Source organism: Tenrec ecaudatus, chromosome 6 (assembly GCF_050624435.1).
Source record: "Tenrec ecaudatus isolate mTenEca1 chromosome 6, mTenEca1.hap1, whole genome shotgun sequence".
Classification (NCBI taxonomy): Eukaryota; Metazoa; Chordata; class Mammalia; order Afrosoricida; family Tenrecidae; genus Tenrec; species Tenrec ecaudatus.
This window is the reverse complement of record NC_134535.1, coordinates 51,750,591-51,764,546: the sequence shown is the minus strand read 5'-3', so window position 1 is coordinate 51,764,546 and position 13,956 is coordinate 51,750,591. Positions and strand designations below refer to the sequence as shown.

The 13,956-nt window shown below is 37.8% G+C and overlaps 1 protein-coding gene across 10 annotated transcripts in view; it reads left to right on the top strand.

The window, feature by feature from the left end:
* The window catches only part of NAV3 (neuron navigator 3), a 924,907-nt gene that overhangs the window by 628,986 nt on the left and 281,965 nt on the right, over positions 1–13,956 (top strand). For 9 of the 10 annotated variants that reach the window (XM_075551244.1, XM_075551243.1, XM_075551247.1 and 6 more), the window contains 2 exons: positions 11,442–11,559; positions 12,166–12,218. In XM_075551244.1, coding sequence (XP_075407359.1) covers positions 11,442–11,559; positions 12,166–12,218 — 171 coding nt within the window. Of the gene's footprint in view, positions 1–11,441; positions 11,560–11,874; positions 12,064–12,165; positions 12,219–13,956 lie in introns of those variants that run through there. The other variant, XM_075551245.1, reaches the window with a different exon arrangement.

The following is a 13,956-nucleotide window of genomic DNA, read 5'->3' as shown; positions in this document are numbered from 1 at the left end:
GGGTGTACATCGGCTTTCCATGATTCCTTTATATTTTCTTCAACTTCAGCCTGAGCGTACATATGAGAAATTGATGATCTGCTCCAATCATCCCTTGGCCACATTTTGGTGGCCGGTATCCAGTCTCTGCTATCTTTCCCACAGATATAGTTAGTTTGATTCCCGAGTATTCCATCTGGCAAAATCCATGTGTATAGTCATAATTTATATTGTTGAGAAAAGGTATTCACAATGCAGAAGCATTTTATCTTGCAAAATTCTATCATATGAGCTCCAACTTCATTTCTATCACCAAAGCAGTATTTTCCAGAAACTGTTGTTTCCTACTTCTGCATTCCAGTTGCCAACAATTATTAATGCATTGTGATTGCCTGTTAGATCCATTTTGGACTATAAAAAATCGTGGAATTTTTCAATTTCTTTACAACAGCTTTAGTGGTTGGTATGTAAATCTGAATAGTAGTTGTACTAATTGGACTTCTAAGTGTACAGATACTATACTATTACAGACAACATTGTGCTTCAAGATAGTTTTAAAAAATCATTTTTATTGGGGGCTCTTACAGCTCTTATAATATTCCATACATCAGTTGTATTAAGCATATTTGTCCATGGGTTGCCATCATTTCCAAAACATTTGCTACTTGAGCTCTTTGTATGAGCTCTTCCTTTCTCCCTCCGTCCCCCATCCTGCCCCCCTTGTGAATCCTTGATAAGTGACATATTGCTATTATTATTTTGTGTCTTACATGGTCAGTTGTCTCCCTTCTCCCACATTTCTGTTATTTATCCCATTCGGGGGGGGTTATATATCCAACCTTTTGATGGGCTCCCCCTCCACGGCCATCCCTCTACCCTTAAGATATCACTGCTCCCACTACTGTTCGTAAGCAGTTTATCTGTCCATAATTCCATGTGTTGAGAGCTCTTACCTGTCCCATGGTGTGTTCTCTATCCAGCCAGATTTGTAAGGTAGAACTGGGTCACGGTAGTGGACAGGGGAGGACGCATTCAGAAACTAGAAAAATGACGTGTGATTTGTTGGTGGTATAATATACCTAGGTTGAATCATCCTTTCCTTATAACCCTTCTGTGGGGGGATATCCAATTGTCTACAGATGGGCATTAGTTCTCCACTCCAACCCAAGACAGGTGTTTGTGTTTTGTTTGGCTCTTTGTTCTTTTTTATGATGAATGTGACTCCTTTCCTCTTGAATTTGTCATTTCCAGTGTAGTAACCCATTTGAGTGTCTTATTCAAAATGGCCAACACAAGTCTATTTCATCTCACTAATGCCTAGAATATTGATCACTATGCATTACATTTCATTTTTTATATCTTTCACTACTCCTAGATTCACAATTCACTTATTTCAAATTCTGCTTAATATTGTATATTTACAGTTGTTTTTAATCATTTTGTATATGCTTTATCAGTAAATAAAAGTCTCAAAAGTTTGACTCTGCGTTGAGGAGGTGACTCTTCCCCAGTCCTATTTTGAGTATTTTCCGCCAGGAGAAACTATTTCCCAGCACTGTCTCTGACTGTGTTTCCCTGCTATTCATACCGTTTTCAGTGGCAAATCCCTTAGAAATGGATAGCCTTTTCTTTCTCCGTACTCTGCTTTAAGTCTGGCTGTTCTGCCGAAACATGTACATATGTACTCTGCTATAGTTTACAGTATAGTATCAACACACAGCTACTACAATTTACCAAACAGACAAGTAATGGTACATACAGTGCATTTATCAAATAGTAAAACACAAAGTGGATACGAAATCCACACGCATCTTGCTGTGGTAGAAATGTTTTATCTCGTCTTTAGTGAAAATTTTCATTAAATAAAAGAATTAGAACCCTGTGGAGCATCATAGTAGATCTTCTTGTGATCTTGTAATAGTGGGACGGTTTGTTGGACAGCAACAATATAGGACTGTGCATATTGCTTTCTACTTGACCCTGATATTTTACAAGGAAAAATGAGAACTGTGAATTATATGGTAAGAGGAAATAATTAATTGTAACTCTCAGCAGCTTTTCTTAATAAGTTTTTTCAGGTACATTTGGGTGGCTAGTGCTAAGAGATAAGGCTTTGACAATAATAGTGGTCTCTTAAATTAATACACTTCTGATTTTAGTTAACACAGTATGTTTTATAATGGAATTTCAATAATACTTAACATTTAATGAATACTTTGTACATAAAAAGCCATCTTTAAAAGTTATAAATTCACTCAGTCTGCATAGTAATACAATTAATAGGTAATACTTTTATTGCCACTTGTGATGTGATGAAACGCTGGCACTGGGCAAAATGAACCTTCAATTAGAGTCTCCATAGAAATGAAGTGGCTGAGCAGAAATTCCCCTAGAATTGGAATGCTCTTCAGAAAAATTCATGTTATTGCAAAACATTGTAAATTCAATGCTGATAAACCTGAAATAAAATTTGGCTTATTATCCTGAACTTTATTATTTTAACTACTGTATATGAATCATTATACTGAAAATTTTGCTAAAATGATGCTACAGTTATTCCATGGGAGACCATTTATGTTTATAGCATTGCAGTTGATCAAAATTTGAGGAAAGCTGGTTTTAGAAGTTTAGAAGTAAATTGCATTTTAAGCTTTTGTTGAGAAACTTGATCAGAATACTGATCCTAGTAAAGAAATTATAAAACATTTGCCGGTAAGTACGAGTAATTGTGAATTGTTCTCACTTATATGTTCTCTATTTGTTACCTAAAATACTTATTAATTCAAACCAGAATCTTGAAGCTAAGATGATAAACTGTATGATGAATTTTATGGTATTCAGGAAAACTTGGGATTTCCAATCAAAATTAAAAGAGGGTTTCACCAACAAATTTCTTTGAACAAGACATTCTAATGACAGTGGACGAGAGTTGCTTTTGTGTGCTTTCATCAGAACATTGTAGTAAGCTTACGTGCATATTATAGATAAATTTCAAAGCAGGTACCTTTCCTTTAAAACTTATCTCATTAAAGATACACTTCATTTTTTATATATCGAATTTATAAAAATAGTTTCTACATTTACATTTATAATATTCTTAAAATATAGTTATATGCTGCCTTGCAAATCATTTTATATTTATCTAGATTACATCCTTTTAGACTCACTGTTTTCTTATTTCAAGAGAATTCTTTATAGCACCTCAAGTATTTTTAATGAGTTTTTTATTGTGGACTAGGTGGGTTATATTTTCAACCATCAACTCTATCTCCAACAGTTATAAGACATGAACGTTATATGTTAGGAAATAAATAAATAGGAGTAGAAGACATCTTTATTGGAGATTTACTTTAAATTTCTTTTTATACTTTGCATTCATTTATCTGATTACAACTAAAGTTAGTGTTCTCGTCTCAGCAAAGTTTCAGAGGTTAGAAATACCAAATGAAAGAAAGCATTACGGTTTGCAGTATCTCGGGGTGGAAAATCTTGGACCAAGTAAATAATTATCATTGAGTTAAACCAAAGGCTTTCCCAACTAAGTCGTGAAGCCAACCAGCTGGTTTCTCATCTTTTTTCCTCAGTTAATTCTCAGGAGATATTTTAGTAGTGACAAAATCAATGTTGATATGCATTTAGATAATGAAAATATTTTTACCTTCAGCATATTCCACTCTACTATTTCAAAAAATACTGTTTCCATAATTGAGAGATTTCCGTTAACAAGATTTATGCAATGTGTAGTTTGATGGAGGGGGTGCCATGACAGACACAGTGCAGGCCTGCATGAGCATATGATAGGATTAAATTTATATACATCACCCATGTGAATTAGAAGTTAAGAAAAGTCAGAGATGTTAGTGGTGTCAGAAGAGTGTAGCACAATATTGTTGGCCCTCTACTATCAGTCTTCTCAACTTTATTAACTTCTCCACAGTTTTTAAACCTCTATAAAAATAACTTCAACAAATATTTATTGGAAGGCTATTATTGTAAAATAGAGCTAAATATGAGAATGATGATAAAAATTTAACATTCCTTCAGCACCCACTCTATGGGTATGACCTGGCACAAATCAAGTCTGGTTCATCCTGAAGTTTCTATTATAAATATGAACAATCAGTGGGAATATTTCAGCTATGTAGAGACGAGGAGAAAATCCCATGTTCTCATTTAGAACTCTAATGTTGGCTTTATGACACCATCCCCATCAAATGCCACATAGCATAGATTTTGTTTAATGAAACTATTAAATTATGGAAACAAATTTGTTGAAAATATAGAGTGGAATATATCAAGATTGAAAACAAAAATTCTTTAGTGCTCTAAATGCATGTCAACACTGCTTAGTCTATACCACTGAGGCTTAGGTGGGAGGGTTGGGGGAAGGAGAGGAACCGGCTATGTGGCTTTAAGACCTGTGTGAAAGAGTGGTATAGTGCGTTACACGATGGGCTGCTAACCACGAGGCCAATAGTACAAAAACCACGAGCCACTCCATGGGAGAAAGATGAGGCTTTCTACTCCCATAAAGATTTACCATCTTGGAAAAAGACAGGGACCATTCTGTTCTGTCCTGTAGGGTTGTACCCGACTTGATGGCAATGAGTTCGGTTTTGAGCTTTTGAAAGAAAATTCTATATGTTCTACATTCTAAGCAGTATGCTAACTAAAAGCACATTGCCTTAGAGTTCATTCTGACTTATCAACCCAAGATAGGGCTCCCGAGGCTGTAAATCCTGATGAAGAGCAGCAGACTCATCTTTCTCCCACAAATGGATGGTGGGTTTGAACTGCCAACCTTGGGGTTAAGAGTGCATAATAACATTAGATGACAATTTTACAGTAATACCAGAATGATATTTTCAAATTAATTAATTTTTTAAGTTATAATTAACATATCATACAATTAAATGGTTCAACCATTTCAGAAGGGCTGTACAGTCATCATCATAATCAATTATAAAACTGATTACCATGTAAGACTGCTGTCTAAAATTTATATGTTCATTTTTTAATTTAGAAGATGGTTATGCCAGTGAGTTTCCTCATATTTTAGTATCTACAATATAGAGAATATCATGAGCATGAAAAAGAATGTATCATTTATCTATCATATATCTTTGTCTTGTGCAATTGCATGCTTCCAATAAATGTCATCTTTTAAATGTATAATCCTTATTGGATTAGCAAAGAGGACTTGTAGCACTTACTGATGAAGATAAGACTAATACCTTTAGTATAGATTACACCTCAACATAAGGAAACTAAAAATCTTCATATTCAGCCCAGTAGACAAATCATGCTAAAAAGAGAAAATAATTGAAATTGTCAAAAATTTCATTTTACTTGGATCCACAATCAGCCCCTAGAGAAGTAGCGGACGGGAAATTAAGTGTATTGTATCAGGCTACAATGGACTTATTTGAAGTGTTAAAAAGCAAAGAAGTCACTTTGAGCGCTAAAGAGTGTGTGACCCAAGCCTTATGGTCTTCTCAATTGCCTCATATGACTGCGAAAACTAAACAATGAAGAAGACAAAATGATAGATATATTTGGATTTTGGTGTTGGTGAACAATATTGTGTGGTGAAGTGAAAGTATTTTGTTTGGTTCTTCTTTGTAACTGCCACCAATTGATTGGCTCAGAGTATGCAAATAAAGTATATACTGTATATACTCAAGTATAAGCCAACCTGAATATTAGCTGAGGCAACTAATTTTGCCAAAAAAAATGCATTAAAAGTGTGCTGAAAAACTCAGCTTATACTCGAGTATATACCATAGTACACTAATGAGGATGTTAGCCAGTTTTGACAATCTGCTGAGGTATAGGAGAGGGTAACAACAACAACAACAAAATGGAAAAAATCTCCACTGGGTAGAGCATTCGTAGTACAAATTCGTTCCCACTAGGTGAGCATCCAGCAACTCTCTCTGAGTTAGTGCACCCAGTGGCATCACCTGGGAAGTTTCTCTCTGGTCACAGTGAATTTTTTCTTAAAAGCAGTTTGCTCAAGCCTCGATTTTGATGATGGCTGATGTAAAAGAACAGCTGTGAAATTTCATTTCCTGCTTGGGAAAAATGCCACAGAAACTGTTGTGGTGTTGAACACAGCTTACAAGAACAGTGCCATGGGAAAAACTCAAGTGTACAAGTGGTTTTCTCACTTAAAAAAAGAGGTGAAATGTCAATTGAGGACAAACCTCGTTCTAGACGTCTGTCAACTTCTTGAATGCATGAAAATTTTGACATGTTGTGCTTTGGGAGTGTGTTACCCCAGGTAGACTGTTAATCAAGCTTTCTATTTAGAGGTTCTGAAAAGAGTACATAACAGTATGACAAAAAAAGGCCCGATTTATGGCAGGTGTTGCCACCATGACAATGCACCTGTTGTGCACACAGCCATCTCAGTGATCCAGCTTTGGGCATAAAACAGCCTGCCTCTCGTATCTCATGAACCTTATTCACCTGATCTCGCTCCGTGCAACTTCTTTTTGTCTTCATGACTGAAGAGGGATGTGAAAACACAAGGATTTAATGATGTAGACGAAGTGAAGAAATAATGAGGGAGGTGCTGTCAGCCATCCAAACAGATGAGTTTGAAAACTATTTCCAAGGGTGAAATCTCAGATGTGACAAATGTATTCTGTACAATGGAGAGTACTTTGAAGGCGATAAGGTTGTTTTGTAAAAGTATTCCAACACATATCTTTGGGAGGGTATATTCTGGGTTTTTTTTTGGGGGGGGGGCGGGTACTCCTCGTAAAGTGAGCCGTCTTAGAAGAAGGAACAGACTCTCAGGAGCATCAAGAATGAGAAGCATGATATGGAGCATGCCTGAGATCCCTGAGAAAAGGAGTGGGAGCAGGAGCAGCAGCTGCAGCGTGAGGCAGAGCAGTAGATTTGCCAGAGTACAGAATGAGTAAAGCTTTGGCAAAGAGGCTGGTTTGGTGAAGGGTGCCCTCTGGGGATTTTTCTGTGGTGAAGGAGCTTGGTAACATGTGCCCAAACAGGGCAGAGGCCTAGGTGCTATGTGTCTGAGAGGCCAAGGACCAGAGAGAGGCATATCTGACAGCATGACTGAGAAGAGGTGCTACAATCAAGAGTATCATAAATATTTTCCAATCCAAACTTGGGATACCATTGCTAGTGTCAGATGGATTTGGGCTCTAGACAAAGGATACCAGAAAGATGTTCAATGGTGTTTTATGGACTATGCAAAGGTATTCAACTGTGTGGACTATAATAAAGTATGAATAACCTTAGGTAAGAGTAAAAATTACAGAACACTTCATTGTACTCATCAAGAACTTGTACATGCGTCTAGAGGTAGTTGTGCAAAGAGAACCAGATAATACTGCATGGTTCAAAATTCAGCCTGGGTGTGTGTCATGGTTGTATCTTCTCGCTATACTTGTTCAATCTGTATGCTGAGAAATCAGAGAAACTGTTTTATATGAAAAAGAATGGGCACAGGATCGGAGGAAGGCTTATGTGATATGCTGTCGACACAACCTTGCTTGCTGAAAGTGAGGAGGACTTCAAGCACTTGCTGAAGATCAACAATTGCAGCCTTCAGTATGGATTGCAACTCAGCATCGGAAAGACCAAAACCCTCACAATGGACTGATAGGTGACATCATCATACATGGAGAAAATATTGAGGTTTTCAAGGAGTTTGCCTTATATCCATAATCAATGCTTTTGGAAGCCATAGTCAAAACATCAAAAGACATGTTACATTAGGTAAATCTGTTGCACACAAGACCTCTTTAGAGTATTGAAAAGTAAGGATGTTACTTTCAGGACTAAAGTGGGCCTGACTCAAGCCATGGTATTTTCTATTACCTCATATGCATGTGAAACTTGGACATTGAATAATGAAGACTGAAGAAGAATTGATAGGTTTTACTTGTTGTGCTAGAGAAGACTATTAAAAGTACCATGGACTGCTAAAAGGACAAACCAATCTGTTTTGGAAAAAGTACAGCTAGGTGTTTCTTAGAGGCAAGGATGGTGAGATTTCTTACATATTTGGACATTGTCAGGAGAGACCAGTGCCATGAGAAGGTCATGATGCTCAGTAAAGTGGAGAGCAGCAAACAAGAGGAAGGACTTGAATGAGATGGATTGCCACAGGAACTGCAGGAATGGAGCCCATGTAAGGATGCAAGACCAGGCGCTGTGTTGTTCCATTGTGTACAGGGTCGCTATGACTTGAAACCACCTCAATGGCACCTAATAGCAACAATCATCTTGCCTTGCCTAATAAAGCCCCATCATTATGGCCGTTCAAACCAAGCAGAGAAGTAGAGTGCTGTGGGTGTGGCAGATGGTGTCAGGACAGGGTAAAGGAAGTTGGGGGGTTGAGGCATGTCTCACGTCTGTCTTGTGGGAATTGGCCTTGAGTTAGTATGGAGTTGGATTCCCCTACCTCCTAGTTAGGCTACAGGAAGTCAGACGTGACCTACCTACCATTCCTTCACCATGTGATGGCAGAATGTGGATGAGTCTGTCTTGGAGGAGTAAAGCCAGCAACTTCTTATAAAGGAGGATAGGGAGACTTTGTATTATGAAGGGTGGACATGTTTCAAAGAGGGAGTAGTCCCTGGAGAACGACACCATATTTTGTAAAGTAGAGTATCAGAAAAAAAGAGGCAGACCCTCAACAAGACAGATTGCCACAGCAGCTGCAACGGACTCCAACATGGCGACACGGAGCATAGGACAGGACTGGTCCGCGCTGCCTTCTGCGGTGTGTAGATTTGCTACCAATAGGACCTGGATTGACAGCACTTAATAACTGAAGGAAAGTATGCATTATAACTCCATTGTATTTTCCTAAAACAAAACAAAACCACTGTGTTTTTTCCTGTGTTGTAAGTTTGGAATGATTGTGCCTAGAATCTGTTAGTCAGACATAATGCTTAAGCTTTGGGTCCAGTTGAAACAGTAGCACGGGTAATGTGGGATTGTACAAAAATTCATATGTTACTCCTCATAACATTAAATGTGATAAAACTCGAACGCATGGCCACTGAGCTGACGCCTACTTTTAGCGACCTTATAGAACAGGGCAGAACGGCGTCTAGGAGTTTCCAAATCTTTTACAGGAGTAGAAGAGCCTTTCTCACACAGAGCAGCTGGTGGTTTTAAACTCCTACCCGTCAGTTAGCACCCTGTATTAAACCACCATGTTTAATCAATGAATACCTTTAATAGAGAATTTCATTCTTTCCAAGAGGATATCAAAATAATGAGATCAATGTGTATGAAATTGCTTTTAGAAACTGTAATAAAATATTGTTACATAGAAAATGGAAGCTAGAGTCAGTTACTCATCCCACCACATCATTAAAAGCAGGTTGGGATTGCCCCTTATAGAGATGTGTTCCTTTAGTTTCTACATTTGATTTATTTTAACAAGAAAGAATGCTCATTGTGTTTGTTAAAAATTTTTCTTTATACTTTTTGGTGAAATCATGACACAATGTGCATTTTAGCCAAATTTGATCTAAAATCCAGGACTATGGCTTCGGTACAGTTTTGCTGACTGTGTCCTGGTTTTGTTTGCCTCCCTACTTTTCTGTTGGTAGCAACATTTGGTAAGAAGGCCTTTTCTTCTTGTCTTGTGTCGGGTACACTATGTCCTGAGTTCTAGTTCCAGTGCTTCATACATCTTGATATGCACAGTAAGCTTGGAAACTCACCTCCATTGAGCCAATATTAATGCCTAACGATACTCCTGGGTCTCCCAGAGGCATCTGCTCTCTCTTATTGGGTCAGTGCGAGCTGGTATATGTATGGCAGTGGTGCTCAGCGACAGGGCATATGTTTCAAGACTCCAGCAGACACATGAAATCATAGATCATATCAGATGCTTTATATACTATGTGCATACCTATGATAATGTTTCAACTTTAGATTGGCCACAAAAAGGTTACCAATAATACTACTAATAAAGTGGAACAAATTATAGGCATTTATTTACAAGGCTACTTGAGTATAAGCCCTGACAAAGAAATAATTGATCTTACCGCCAAGACAGATGCTAAGGGAGCAATGGCAGAGTAACACATACAGCAGAGACAGCCTGACAAAAAGACGATTCACGTCCTCAGCAGGGCTACTCAGAATGGCATGCGGTTGAAAACTCATGAATGGTTTATTTCTAGAATTTCCCGTGTAATACTTTCAGACTGTCCTTGACCATGGGTCATGGAAATCATGGGAAACAAAGCTGAAATCATGGAAGAGGAAGCTTCTGAATTGACTTTCCATTCATTTCCACACTACTAGGATGGTTCTGAGTTAGAATTGACTGGTTCCTCTTCTGGCGACTGGTTACTATCACTTCTGAGCCCCGGCGGCACAGGGATTAAGCACTCAACCCCCCCCCCCCCACTACTCTGCAGGAAAAAACGTGGCAGTGAACTTCAGTGAGAAAACCAGTTCTACTCCGTCCTATAGTTTTACGTTGAGTTGCAATGGACTAAATAGAAATGAGGTTAGCTAACACTTTTTCTTCTGAATAAACACTATAAAACGTCTGCATGTAATAAAATTATTAATATATTCTTATCAATCACCCAAAGAAGCTCCTGTTACATTTATTTTCTTTATATTAATACTTTACATAAGTTATCTTATTGCCATAGATGCTGACTCATAGTGAGTGACCAATGGTGTGTGATAACATTGGAAAAGACAAGGTAGTATTTTATGTTTGTGAAACCTTTGAACAGTTTTGTTTCTTCTTTCAGTTATCATCTTTCAGTTTTTAAAGAGGCATCTACTCTTGGGGACATTACCAGCCTTCTGACTTGCAATTGAAGACTCAATTGTATCTTGTAATTTCTTTATAATAACTACTTTTGTTGCCCCTCTTCTCTCATATGAACATATTTCAAAAGGTTAGAAGTGGAGCTGACAGTCCAAATAAAATATCTTAGACAGGAAAACATTTATGATTATTTCATAAAACTATGCCAAAATATTGTTACACGCCGTATCTCAGAGGACAAATCCAATAAGTCTTCTCAGAGAAACACATTTTTCTGGTCAAGTTTCTGTGTAAATCAGTCCAGGTGGCTTCCTTTTACAAGAACGCGCAGGATTATTTTCAAAGTGAGAGAAGTAGGGGCAAGTGAGAGAAAACCCAAACTGACTGGCAACAGGAGTTTCCTCAGTAGTCATCCGGGAAGGGAGTTTTTGATTTGTCACAAGTGACTGGCCCCTTATTTTGAAAGAGAGTGAATCATCCTCCCTTGAAACAAGAGATAAGTGGGAAAAGAGCTGTTTAAAATTTATTTTACAATGATTTCCTTTTGAGCAATGACTTATGAAAGTGGAACGTGATCCAGAATAGCTTCCCTTTGTGTCCAACCTTTGTCTACGGCACTTTCAGTCTCTCTCTTCTCCTTCTCTCATCGCACGCCTTCTCTCCCTCTGCTCAATAGATTTACACCGATTGGGCCAATCACTACCTAGCAAAATCCGGCCACAAGCGACTGATCAAGGATTTGCAACAAGATATTGCAGATGGAGTACTGCTAGCAGAGATCATCCAGATAATTGGTAAGAGTTTCTCTGAAAGAAAGCATGGAAGTCCCTCCCCACTGTCCTTTTGCTAAAGCGCAATTTAATTTGAATGCATACTGACTTGGTCCATGTGTCTCTGAGATTAATGCAGTGCCCTCCTGATTTAATTTTCAAATGTTTACACGAGACTGTTTGAGTAGGCAGTCTGACTGTATTTTTTAAGTGACTAGAACTGTATCTTTACGTCTGAATTGGCTTCATTAAACCATATGTCTCCCATGTGTGCGTTCCGTTAGCTTGGACCGCTCATACACTCTGAGATTCCTTGAAACTGTATCCTGATCCAGCAGGGACACTTGTGAAAGGCTTCATGTCAGCAGTCATTTGGCACAGGCGAAAGAACTAGGAGCAACTTCCTTCTCACTCACTCATTCCCTCCTGTGCATGATTTGTGCATGTGGATTTGGCGGCTAAGAATGAGTGTGTCCTTTTGTACACATCTTTGGAGATGGAGTAAATAGAAAAGCAGCATTTTGCTCTGTAATTCTTTCTTTTCTATTTTTGGTCTTTTTTATCTTTCAAATTTTACTTTATTCCTTAAACATGTTCTTTTTTCTCTTTTATTTTATATCTTTCCTTTAGCAAATGAAAAAGTTGAAGATATCAATGGCTGTCCTAGGAGTCAGTCTCAGATGGTAAGAATCATATTCATTTTCAATAACTAATGCTTATCGCTACTTCCAGAATTCATTGGCTTTATAAATGAACTAGATTTGTTCTGTGTCGTTTTCTTCTTCATGCCTCCGACTTATTTGAGGCACTGTTTGAAATTATTCTCTCGCGTGCATTTCTCTGGCTACAGTGCGGGAACGAGGAGGGCGGTTAACACAGGTGAGTGCTGGGCTCCTGTAGAACAGGCCTTCAGCTAGGTTCTACTTGAAACAGTACTGCCTTCTCTTTTCCTTCCCGTGATCTGAGTGATTTAATTTACCTCTCGTCGTGATGACAATAATCCCATTGTTAAGTGGACCCTTTGTTGTCTCAACAACTGGCTTGAAGAACAGAACTTTCCATGTGTATTTAAAAATATATATAAATAATATTTGGGGGTGTGTGTTCATAAAAAATCTAGTGTGAAGACATAGGCTCTTTGACAGTTTTTAAAATAGCTCTAAAAGCAGGCTCTTAGAGATTTCTAAGCAATTACTGTGAGATATGAAGAAGATTCAGAAAGTTTGTGGAAAAAATCTCACTATCTTCTAATTCTATTTTCCCACAAACTTTTGGAAGTCTTTCTCCCTCACTTCTTCCAGAAAGCTATCTGTCTGGAGGTTTCTTTCTGGCGCCCCTGCCAGCTCCCTCATCTTTGCCAACCAGCTAAGCTGAAGGGTTTTTACCAAGTGGAATGCAGTTATACAATAAAAAGGCAAAGCAAACAAACAAAAGCATCACTTGCTGCTTAATTAAACAACTACAGCATAAGTTTTACTCCTTGATTAATTAACCACTACCACTTCATTTGTTGGACAAACTTTAAAGGGAAATCTAAGTTCAGGCACATCAGAAACGTAACAGAAATGACAGCCAAAATCTACCAGATAGGCTTCCACAAAAAACTCTTTTAAACCCAAACTAAGCATTTTAAATGATCTTAATGAGGTCTTTTAATTGTCAGAAACTGAAAGAAGGAAAAACAGTTATGAACTTTTCTGGCCTGCTGATTTACTTGATATAATGTCAGAAAATTAAAACCCACAGTAATAAAAGGAATTTATTTTTAAAGAGTGATTAACCAGCCTGTGTATTTTATCATTATTTTTATTTCTTAACAAGCACTCTAAAGACCTAGACCAATGTCTTGAACTCCATGTAGCTGTTGTGAATAAAGAAACGATGAAAGGACGGCTCTCTATAAAATACGTCAGTGCAGAGGAAATGCCATGACCTGATCACACTGGGTGCAAGCTGACCCATTGGACAGTCGTAGCGATGTCGCTAACAGAGGGCATGTGAAGGTCGTCCACGTATACAACCTTGTGAGCTGTCGGGAAGGACATGTAACTTCTCAGCCCCGCTCTCTTAGCTGCAAAGTGAATCGCAAGTTAGGATGTGATATGCTGTAAGTGTATAATGATCCTTCTTAAATGAAGTTTATTATTTCTAATAAACTCGAAAGAACATATTCATGAATCGAATACCGGTTGAAATGTCTTTAAGGTTTTATATTAAAAGTTTGATAAGCCCTTAAAGTCATATCAAGACTTTCTTAAACCCAGCACTGTTGCTTTTGCTTTTATTATTTCAAACAGGTTAGTGTTTGGTACTAGAACTAGTTACCCATTCTGCTATAATTCCAATTCGATTCTGCTTACACGGAATCTGATGAACAGTAAGTTTATATTGAAAAATAAAGAGAGGAGCTCCTATGTTCAC